The sequence below is a fragment of the Balaenoptera ricei genome, chromosome 10 (genome assembly GCF_028023285.1).
Source record: "Balaenoptera ricei isolate mBalRic1 chromosome 10, mBalRic1.hap2, whole genome shotgun sequence".
Classification (NCBI taxonomy): domain Eukaryota; kingdom Metazoa; phylum Chordata; class Mammalia; order Artiodactyla; family Balaenopteridae; genus Balaenoptera; species Balaenoptera ricei.
In genome coordinates this window covers 45922056-45933737 of record NC_082648.1, presented here as the reverse complement: position 1 = coordinate 45933737, position 11682 = coordinate 45922056, and the positions used below count along the sequence as shown (strand labels likewise).

Sequence of the window (11682 nt, the reverse complement as noted above, 5' to 3'; positions counted from 1 at the left end):
TCTAGAAGTCTGAGGGGCAGGAGTGGCTGAATAGGAGAGTGGAATGAGAAAAGCCGGGGCTGGATCACATGTGGGGAGAGAGAGGGGGGCTGGAAGAAATCGGGGTTAGAGGGGCTGAGATATTAGCATGTCCCACAGGTACTTCAAATCTGGTATAAAACTGAATTCATTATTTACCCCCTTCCCTAAGCCTGCTATGCTTCCCACATTCCCTATCTCATTGATTAAGAGAACCACCATCCACCTGGAAAGCTGGGAGTCCTCCTAGTCTTCCCTCTTCCTAACCCTTTATCTAATGAGTCATTAAATAAATCCTATTTGACCTCTTAAGGACCTATGGATCCTGATCATTGTTCTCTATTCCCACAACCGCTGCTCTAACCAGGACCGGCTACATCATTTGTGGGGCCCAGTGCAAAATGAAAAAGCAAAGTGTTCAAAAAGGATCTCAAGCCTGACTGCAGAGCATTAAATCAAGCACTGGACCCTTCTCAGCACAAGGCCCTGTGCTATTACACGCGCAGGTGGCACGCCCACCAAACCAGCCCTGGCCCTAACTCAGGCCCTGCCCAACCCCCCTTGTCCGAACTGGTGCCTCTTTACTGGTCTCTCTCCCTCTGGCCTGCAGGCTTTCACTCCTTACTCACAGCTCTCCAAGTGTAAATCTCCTCCAGGATATAACCGCAACTCCTCAGCACGGCACACAAGGCCTTCCTTGATTCTGACCCCACTCACCTCTCCAGGATCGTCCCCCTTGCCCCCTCCTGCACAGGCTTTGTTCGCCTCTACCTAAACCTCTGTGACTCTGTGCATCCTGTTCCCTTTATCTAGAATGTCCTTCTACTTATCCGCCCAAAAAACTCCTGTTCATCACTCCCAATCCAGTTCAGGTGTCTCTCTGTGAACCCTTTCCTGGTCCCCTCCTTGGCAGTTCGCTCCTTTTCTCTAAGTCTCTGATGTACTTCACAGAAGGGTCGGCAAACTTTTTCTTAAAGGGCCAGATAGCAAATATTTCAGGTTGTATTGGCCAAGAGGTAAAATTGAGGGTATTATGTAGGTACCTACATAGGTAACCATTTTAAAATGAAAGAAAACATTCTTGGCCCATGACCCATATGAAAATACATAGTGGGCCAGATTTGGCCCAAAGGCCAAACTTTGCTGACCCCTGCTTCAGAGGACCAATTAGGCACTTATATATTTACATATCTGTCTCCTCCCCTAGACTACTCACAAGGCCATGCAGCATCCCCAGGGTCTAGCTCAGAGTCCAATGCATAGTAGACACTCAGTACGTTTTTGGTGAGTGAATGGATGAATGAACCAATGATTGGGAGCCTGAGCCCCTGTGAGGCGGGAAGCCAGAATCCTAGATGCTTCATTTCCCACCTTTCTTCGTTTGAATCCTTTTTCAGATGTGAACCATCTCCAAGTTCTGGAGAGAGGGAAGGCAGTGTTCTCCCAAAACAAACCCAAGGCTTCTGGGGTGCTTAGAGTTGCTCCTAGAACTTGGTCTTGTCCTTTGGCCCCTTGAGAAGTGGCCCAGATACTCTGATGCTCTGCCTCCCTGTCCCAACAATTCTCGGCAATGATCTTATAGGTGTCCTGCCATGCAAAGAGAGGAAGGAAACAGAGCTTGGGTTTCAGGAAGGAGAACTGAAGGAGTGATAAGACTTTGGAGTAAGTAGCAGGGAAATTTCAACAGAGAAGCCCAGATTTCACTAGCTAAAGCAAAGTGAGTAGGACCAGAAGCAAGGGAGGAAGCAAGGGAGGAAGTGGCTGAGGTTGTATAACTGGGGAGCTTCTTGTTGTTCCAGTCTAGTATAATAGGAGACAGGAGAGCAGAGCACCTCCTGTCTGAAGCCTGACTGCCCACCAGAAAGGACTGCTCTTTGAGTGAGTTGGACGTCTTCCACCAGAGAGAGATTTGAAGGCTGGGAGACTCAGGTGAGTACTTTGGTGGTGGGAGTACTTTTACATTCTCTGTCTCCTCATCTCCCAGGTGGTAAAAACAGAAAAAACTGAGGCCTGGGACTACAGACAGAGGGGACTATTCTCCTGAATACAGAGGAGAGGGGACTCCTGGGTGGTCTTAAGGGACAGGGAAAGAGTTAGAAAGGTCAGAAGGTGCTGGGATTACTGAGAGTATCTGGATGGATATTGAAAAGGCCGGGAGTTTGGAGTGGACAGAAATTAAAGTTAGATAAAAATTTGGGAAAATCTTTGAAAATGGGAAAGGAAGGGGTTGGGGATCTTGGGATGAAGAGGCCTGGGAATGGCTCAGGAGGCTGGTGAGATCCTGGAGTGGTTCAGGTGTTCAGGAGCCCAGAGTTATCCAAGAGATCTAGGGACTTCCCTGGTGGTCCAGTGGCTAAGACTCCATGCTCCCAATGCAGTGGGCCCAGGTTCAATCCCTGGTCAGGGAACTAGATCCCACATGCTGCGAGTAAAATCTTGCATACCGCAACTAAAGATCCCACACGCCACAACAAAGTTTCCTGCGTGCCTCAACTAAGACCCAGAGCAGCCAAATAAATAAATAAATAAATAAATTTTTTTTTAAAAAAAAGAGAAAGATCTAAGTTCAAGGTCAGGTTCTAACTCCCTCTTCCTCTTCCCCCTACCCCACCCCTTTCAGCCTCCATCATGTGGAACACCTCTGATGCCAATTTCTCCTGCTACCATGAGTCTGTGTTGGGCTATCGTTACGTGGCAGTTAGCTGGGGCGTGGTGGTGACCGTGACAGGCACTGTGGGCAACGTGCTGACCCTGCTGGCCTTGGCCATCCAGCCCAAGCTCCGTACCCGCTTCAACCTGCTCATCGCCAACCTCACAGTGGCCGATCTGCTCTACTGCACCCTTCTCCAGCCCTTCTCTGTGGACACCTACCTCCACCTGCACTGGCGCACTGGTGCCACCTTCTGCAGGGTCTTTGGGCTCCTCCTTTTTGCGTCCAACTCTGTCTCCATCCTCACCCTCTGCCTCATCGCCCTGGGACGCTACCTCCTCATTGCCCACCCGAAGCTCTTTCCCCATATTTTCAGTGCCAAGGGCATCGTGCTTGCACTGGTGAGCACCTGGGCGGTGGGTGTGGCCAGCTTTGCTCCCCTCTGGCCAATCTATGTCTTGGTGCCCGTAGTCTGCACCTGCAGCTTTGATCGCATTCGAGGCCGGCCCCATACCACCATCCTCATGGGCATCTACTTTGTGGTTGGGCTCAGCAGTGTCGGCATCTTCTATTACCTCATCCACCGCCAGGTGAAGCGAGCAGCACAGGCGCTGGATCAGTACAAGCTGCGCCAGGCGAGCATCCACTCCAACCACGTGGCTGGGACAGATGAGGCCATGCCGAGTCGTTTCCAGGAGCTGGACAGTGGGCTGGCATCAGGAGGGCACAGCGAGGGGATTTCATCTGAGCCAGTCAGTGCCGCCACCACCCAGACCCTGGAAGGGGACTCATCAGCAGTGGGGGACCAGAGCAACAGCAAGGCAGCTAAGCAAATGGCAGAGAAAAGCCCTCCAGGAGAGCCTGCCAAAGCCAGGACAACTAAGAGAGACCAGGGAGCTCAGGGCTCTCCGTCAGAGTTTGGGAAGGTGACTCGGATGTGTTTTGCTGTGTTCCTCTGCTTCTCCCTGAGCTACATCCCTTTCCTGCTGCTCAACATCCTGGACGCCAAGGTCCGGGCTCCCCGGGTTGTCCACATGCTTGCTGCCAACCTCACCTGGCTAAATGGTTGCATCAACCCTGTGCTCTATGCAGCCATGAACCGCCAATTCCGCCAAGCCTATGGCGCCCTCCTAAAACGAGGGCCCCAGAGTTTTTGTAGGTTCCATTAGAACTATGTCCCCAGTCACCAGAATCTGGAAATGTCTCCTCCAGAACTAAGGTGGCCAGCTGGTATAAGAGTAGATGAAAGACCTTTGGGAATTTCCACAGACAACCTCTCCCCAACCCCCAAACCAGGCCTCTCCATCCCTCGCTCAACATTTCAGCCCTAGGCTGCTCAAGGTGCATTATTAATTATTAATAAACAAAATCCATCCTTTTCACATTCAGGTGTGATCTTTGGGGAAGAAGGAAATAGGCCAGGGTTGGTTTGCAGCTGGAACTTAATAGTTGAGGGTTTGGGGGGACCTAGGTCAGAGCAGGGAGGGGCAGGAAGCAGAAGGTCTGGGACACAGCCTTCAGCTGAGGGGTTTCCAGGTATAAAACATGTGAGTTGGTTTAAGAGGATTAGCCTGCCTTTTGTTTAACTTCCCAGAAACGGCCCCCACCTGCTGCCAGGATCCCCCATCACTGCAAACAGGTTTTTTCAGCTCAAAAAAGTTTTGAAATCCAGCTTTGATAGCCCCTCCAGTGAGTCCAGCCTCCTGGCCCTTGCCCTATCCAAAGAGAATGGTCACAGGGAAGAACTTCTCGCTCTGTGGAAATGGAGCTGAGCTTAGCTGAGGCAATGGCAGAAGGGTGTTCTAGCTGCCCTAGCAAGGTCATGCTTGTTGGAGCTAATTCACCTGGGTCCTGTCCCCTCCCTTCCCCCAGACTTGCTCTTGTCGTCCTGGATTACGAAAGCCGAACAGAGACTCTAGTTAAGAAGGCTCAGGGGGCTTCCGTGGTGGTGCAGTGGTTAAGAATCCACCTTCCAGTGCAGGGGACACGGGTTCAAGCCCTGGTCCGGGAAGATCCCACATGCTGTGGAGCAACTAAGCCTGTGCGCCACAACTACTGAGCCTGCGCTCTAGAGCCCGCGAGCCACAACTACTGAGCCCGTGTGCCACAACTACTGAAGCTCGCGCGCCTAGAGCCTGTGCTCCACAACAAGAGAAGCCACCACGATAAGAAGCCCACGCACCGCAACGAAGAGAAGCCCTCGCTCACCGCAACTAGAGAAAGCTGTGCGCAGCAACAAAGACCCAATGCAGCCAAAAATAAATAATAAATTAATTAATTTAAAAAAAAAAAAGAAAAGAAGGCTCAGGAGCCAAGCTGAGGGGAGAGCATATCATTCCCTTCCTCCAGTGTAACTGGCATCCTGTCACCCATGTGCTCGCGAATGCACATGCACGAATTTAAAGCACCTGTGGCCACCAGGTGACGCTGGTTCTCTGTGTTTCCTTTCTGGCTTCCCTGTTGAGGACAGAAGGTGTCAGCAAGATTGGGAGTCCAGAGATATCACCACCCTCCTGGCCAGCAGGGGTGGAGACCCAGGAATCCGCACCCCTCCCTTTTCCCCAAAGCTTAGGAAGAAAAGTGAAGAATTAGACACTTATTTTTCATGAGATATTTATTGTCTACCTGGTTGGACTGGGGGGAGCAGGGTGGGCACTGGGGATAGAATGTGAGAGTCACGCTGATGGTGACACCGCTCTGGCTGCGTGCTGTCCCTTCCCTGCCCCCAAGTCCATGGTTTGAGAGAACAAAGTCCAGAGAGATTAAGACAAGGGCAGAAAGAACCGTAGTCAGGGTGGACAGATTGATACCTTCATATTCAACACACTTCCAGGGCCCAGGAATCCTGCCTCCTAATGAGGAACATGTGCTTCGGAGTGTCCTCCTCCCGCAAAAATCACAGCAGCCTATACTGAGTCAAATTCAGGTGACTAAGGCAGGGGTCCAGACAGGTGGGGTGAACGGCAGAACCAATAAAGAACATCAGCCTGGGAGTGTAGGGACCAGGGCTCCAATCAAGGCTCTCTGATAATTAGTTCAGTGAACTGGAGGAGGACCCTGGATCATTCTGGACCTCAGGTTTTATCATCTGTACAAAGATGGGGGTGGGGTGCACTCTTATGTGCTTTGTGCTGTCCTAAATCCTGTAAATATATATATTTTTAAATTAATTAATTAATTTATTTTTGGCTGTGTTGGGTCTTCGCTTCTGTGCGAGGGCTTTCTCCAGCTGTGGCAAGCGGGAGCCACTCTTCATCGCGGTGCGCGGGCCTCTCACCATCGTGGCCTCTCTTGTTGCGGAGCACAGGCTCCAGTCGCGCAGGCTCAGTAGTTGTGGCTCACGGGTCTAGTTGCTCCGCGGCATGTGGGATCCTCCCAGACCAGGGCTCGAACCCGTGTCCCCTGCATTGGCAGGCAGATTCCCAACCACTGCGCCACCAGGGAAGCCCTTGTAAATATATTATTTTGTGTAATCCTTACAAAATTTACCAAAAGGTGTCTATTATAATCTCTTGCTTACAAATGAAAAAAAATGAAGCACAAATAGGGTAAGCAATTTGTCTGAAGTCCAAGGGCTAGTAAGTGATATGATCATGATTTGAGGGCCGAAAGTCTGACTGTAGTACCAGCCCACATGTCTAACCACTATAGGACAGCAGCCTTTTTTTATAACTAGAATCAAGTGACCAGATGATCCCTAAAAATCCTTCCTGCTCAGACGTTCTAAGATTCTGAAAGTTGAGAGTTCTCTGAAGGGTTGTAAAGTGAAGGGCTTCACTTTTCATATTCCTTGAAGGCGATTCAAAAGCTTTGGCAAGTAGAAAGGAGAAGCAATAGGGATTGAGGTTAGACTTCTGGAGGGACTTCCCAATCATCAGTCGCTGGGAAAAAATGACTCAGGGAACACGGAAGGAAACCCTGGAGTCTGAAACCAGAGAGGACAGATCATAGCGAGAAAGAAACGCCCTCCTCTCTCACCCTCCACAGCCCACACACCCATACCCCACCCCTAATCTCGATAGGCGCTGAGTGAGGGAAAAGAGGAAGATTATCTCTCAGGCTTTTTCTCTTTTGCGGGTGTGCACGGCGCGCGCGTGTCCCTCGTGGTGCGGAGCTCACGCGTGTCTCGGGGAAGTGTATGCATTTGTCTTGGGGAAGTGAGTCACGGGGGCCCTCCTGAGGGTGTCAGTGTCTGTCTCTCTTTTCTCTTTATCTCTGTCAGTCTCGGGCTCTATCGCGGACTTTCTGACGCTATCTCTCAAGGCTTCTCTTTGTCTCTCTCCATCTGTCCGTCTCTCCTGTAGGCTGTCTTCATCGTTTGTACCTCCGTTATCGCCTTTTTTCTCCCGAGCTTGTTCTCTCCCGCCTGCCTCCCGCCAGCTCTCCCCGCGCCCCCTCCCCAGTCCCCCACCCCGGCGACTGTCGCTCGTCCGCACACTCTCTCTCTCTTTCGCTGTCTCTTACAGGCAGATTTATGGTCAGCCCAGGGCCTTTCATTGGCCAAGCGCTGACAGGACTTGATTTAACGCCGCCTCTCATTGGCTGAGCTTGACAGGCCGATTTACGAGTCACTCTGCCATTGGCCAAAATGCCTTGGCCCTGATTTATGGCTCGGTGGCGGAGGAGAGAGGGGGGCGCCGCTGGGGAATGAGGTTGCCCCTCCCCTCTGCACCGCTTCCGTCTTCCTATCCCCTGCTTTTTCTCCCCTTGCTCTCCCTCCCTTCAAGGAACCGCACTCCCTCTACCTGTTCCTCAAGCCCTCTCCTCCTCTTTCATACATTGGGAGGGGAAAATGGGGCGTGGTGGTGGTAGGAACTGAAGCAGACGAGGAGGTCTGAAGGGGTAAACAGGAGCTGAGGAATCTGAGGGGTAGGATGGGGTAGAGTAGGGAGAGAAGAGGAGATTGGAGAGGGAGAGAGAATCCTGAGCTGAAGAGCGAAGGGGAAACTGAGGGGGCGAAGGGGGTGACCGAGGAATAGGAAGGCTGAGGAGGAAAGGAAGACTGAGGGAGAGAAGGTGGGGGGGGGCGCTCTGAGGAGAAGACGGGAGAGACTGAAAAGAAAGGGCGTGTATGAGGGGGACAAATGGGCAGAAGCGGGGAGCTCCGGGCACGGAGAGAGACTTTTCTTTTCAAACCTCACTATCCAGACCGAATAAGAGACGGAAATTTCCTCTTCAGACAACGGTTCTGAAAAGGGGGAGACTTCGAGGAGCAAACACGTAGAGAAAAGCGCCGCAGAGAGGGGAGAGGGGCGCAGGAAAGAACTAGAAGGTAATAGCAAGAAAAGAGAGAAGGAGAAGGATGGGAAACTAATGGAGAAGACAGAACTAAGTTTGGTTTTTATTTGGGGGCGTGAGAAAAGGCTAATCCCTAGAGGAACGATGGAGAGCCACAACTCCGCCTCCTCCTCCTCTCAGTGAAGACCCATAGGCGTCTGCCCGGGGGCAAGTCAGACACCGCCCCCAGGAGATGTCCTACTTCCTCAAGGGTTCAGTAGGCTCCCCTTCCCTACACCTCGCTCCTCCCGCTTGCCCACCTCCCCAGTTAAATTTATGAGTTCAGGGCTGGCCTTCAGGAATTAGGAATATTTATGCTTCTTTGAGAGTGAGGTTTGGAAGGTGATATAAATAAGGGGCCATGGAGGGGCTGCAGCGCTGGGCTCCTATTTTTAGCACGGATGCTTTCCCAAGGCCCCCACCCACCAGTTCCCTCTCATCCTGAGCCAGAGAAAGGAGCACTGAGTGAGGTGGGGAATGGCTTTCAGATACCAGAAAGGGCCTTTGACTATCCTGGAGAGCCCCTCAGAGGACTGCAGAGCTTTGCAGCAGGAAGGATTGAAGGCAGATGGGGGAGGAACTTTCCAATCATCCTGGCATTCTTATCACCCCTCCTCGAGTGCAGTTACAGCATTTCCGCAGAAGACGGAGGGAAATGGGGAGAAGCCAGTTTCCCCTCTGCCCCCCTAAACTCAGTTGCTGGGGAATAAGGGAGAGGAGCCAGGAAATTCAGAGGCAGGTTTCTCTGGCTTGTCCCCTCGCTCACTGGGAGAGGAAGATTTGAAATCCTCCACTGCCCCACAGACCACAGCCTGGGTCCCTGGGAAAGGAGGCTGGGAATGCAGGGCTCAGGGCATCTCCTAGGAGTCTAAGCCCCCAACCTGTCCACCCCCACTGCTGGCTGGGAATTAAAAACAGCCAGTAGTTCACGATACCCCTGGGCCTCCAGGAAATGAGGGAGGGAGAGAGGATCTGTCCTGTGGATCCACATGACTTCTCCAGCCCTCAGCTCCAGGAGCCGTGTCTGTGACTCCCAGCCCAACCAGAGGGCTTGCTCTGGCTTGGGGAGGTAGTGAACAAAGAGGGGGTCCATGATATAGGGGGACCTAAAGAGAACAAGGAGAGGTGGGGAAGAGCTGCCCCCTCCGTCCACACGCACACTGTGCCTCCCATCCACTGTGGCCTTAGCAAGGACGGCCACAGCTCACACGCCGGACTGTGCTGCCTGGAGTGGGAGAAGGGAGGGAGAGAAAGGTCTAGACTGGCCCTTTAAGAGCCACTTAGGGTCAGAGAGCCTGGGCTACAGAGAGGGGAAGGAGCTGATGTCAGAAGACGGATGGGCAGCAAGATGGGGATTGATGCTAATGGGGGAGTTAAAGCTAAGTACCCAGACACGCAGAGGGCAGAACTGCAGATCTGTCTTCCTCACGCTCACCCCCCTCCCCAAACCAGGGCTGTAAATCTGCCTTCTCAATTGGGGGAAGAGGGAGCGAGGAAAAACGAGATGCTCACTTCTCCCTTTTCCTGTTTTTTTCCTTACCCTGTGCAAATCCCCACCCCACCCCCCAGTTCTTTTGTCCTCTCCCAGTCTCTCCTCCCAACCCATGAACGCTTCCCACTGAAATTTCCAATTTTTGGCTTTCCATCAAGAATTGAGGGAATGGTTTCAGCTTGCAGAAGAGTTTAAAAGGAAACCACGAGAAGGTCTCCCTCATCAGCCCCTGGGTGGGAATGGGTTGGTGGGATTGTGGTGAGAGGCTGATAGACGGGAAGCTCCCAGTTGCCTCGGTTTCTCTTCCCTCCATCCTCTTTTCACTTGGAGGTAACTTGAGCAGCCTTCTCCTGGGACAGTAGGGTGAAGGCGGCAAGCGGGATGTTGGGTGCCAGGAGCTGGAAGGGGTGCAGCTTCAGAGTTGGGTTTGCGGAGGCCCCTGACACACTGAGATTCTGGAGGGGCTAGTGGGCCTCCAGGGGTGGCTCCGGAAGCTGCAGGAGCTGTCCACTGAAAGATATATGGTCTGGTTTCTCGGAAACTCCTGGATCATACCGTTCCCTCTCCTTGAGCACACACCCTGCCTGCTGAGTGGAGACAATTTCGGGCCAATAATCTATTTACTGTAAAGGCAGGGTCCAGCTGCTCCTCATCTTCTCAGGAGGCAGTTGGAGGTCTCAGGGAGGAAGACCTACTTTTTTTTTTTTTAATCCAATCTGAAGTGTTTTTTTTTTTTTAATACATAAATAAATGTATTTATTTATTTATGGCTCTATTAGGTCTTCGTTGCTGTGCGCAGGCTTTCTCTAGTTGTGATGAGCGGGGGCTACTTTTCGTCGCTGTGCGCAGGCTTCTCATTGTCGTGGCTTCTCTTGTTGTGGAGCAGGGGCTATAGGCGCGCAGGCTTCAGTATCTGTGGCACTTGGGCTCCGTAGTTGTGGCTCGTGGGCTATAGGAGCGCAGGCTCAGTAGTTGTGGCGCACGGGCTTAGTTGCTCCACGGCATGTGGGATCTTCCCGGAGCAGGGCTCGAACCCGGGTCTCCTGCGTTGGCAGGCGGATTCTTAACCACTGCGCCACCAGGGAAGCCCGAGGAAGGCCTTATCACAGTGGCTGGAGCTAATAACCCTTGGGGAATTCCATTTCTTTCTCTGCTTCCAGGTGAGACGGTATCTTCCATCTTTCAGGACCCATAATCACCTTTATCTCCCTCTTTATTGGCAATCAGGGCCTGTTCTGGAGAAGTCCTTCTAGATTAGGGGAAGTTCATCTCGTTTCGCCTGTTGCAGGGCTAAACCTGAACTCCTTTCTAGTCCTGCAAATAACTGATTCTACCTGGTTTCCAAATCCTCCCCAGTATCCATAAGAGAACGACCCTAAGACACCAATCTCATCTCTTCCCTCTGCCCAGGTTTTCCTTCAGAGGCCTAAAGCCACCTCGAGGCCATCGTCTCTGTTTCCTCAGTCTTCAGGGACAAAGGAGAGAGCAAGGTTATAGTGGGAAGGGGCGGGGGGTGAGGGTTGTGAGCAGGAGCCATTGGAACCCAGGCTTCCTGCCTCCCAGCATCTGGCCAAGCACTCCCATCCAGGGAGGTCAGCCATTGCCCTCAGCCCTGGTCTTGGGGATGCTTCTCTATCCCGGTGATAAATCCTGTCTTTGTCTTCCCTCCAACCCAGGCCCCAGGCGGCTGGGGGTCAGAGGCTGGGGGAGGGGTCAGTGTGGAGGAGGGAGAGATACAAGGAGAGTGGGAGGAGAAGACGGACAGGAGCAGCTGGTGAGCAGGCATGGGGGTGGGCAGTGAGGGGATGGGGCCTCTTGATGCTGCAGATCCTGACTGCACATTCCAGCAGGCCTGCATTCCAAGTGAAAAAGCCAGGATTCCTTGGAATCCTGGAAATACCTTGGGGATGGCCCCTGGAGCATCAGGAATACTAGGGGTGGGGGGGTTGGTATGGGGTGCCTCAAGGAAGGAGGCTGCTGAAAGAAATGGGAGAATGAGAATATTGTGGGGATCATCTCTATCCCCACCAGACACCCCTCCACGCCTGTGCCCTGCATGCACGTGCACAGATGGACCGACTGACACACACACACACACACACACACACACACACACGCGTACACGCAAGATTTCTGGCCCAGCAGTGTGAGGGGGCCCAGGAGGGCCAGCCTGCCCCTTGCCTGGCCCCTCTCCAACTGCCTTCTCTTGCTTTGACTTTCCTGTCTCCACCTCTCCATTCTTTCT

The 11682-nt window shown here is 52.6% G+C and overlaps 1 protein-coding gene across 1 annotated transcript; it reads left to right on the top strand.

Annotated features, from left to right (window-relative positions):
• The first annotated feature begins 1863 nt into the window (after positions 1–1863).
• Positions 1864–3837, top strand: GPR84 (G protein-coupled receptor 84). Its single transcript, XM_059934634.1, has 2 exons — positions 1864–1947; positions 2639–3837. Exon 2 carries the CDS (start codon positions 2647–2649, stop codon positions 3835–3837), a length of 1191 nt encoding a protein of 396 aa, XP_059790617.1. The 5' UTR covers positions 1864–1947; positions 2639–2646.
• Positions 3838–11682: the final 7845 nt, after the last annotated feature.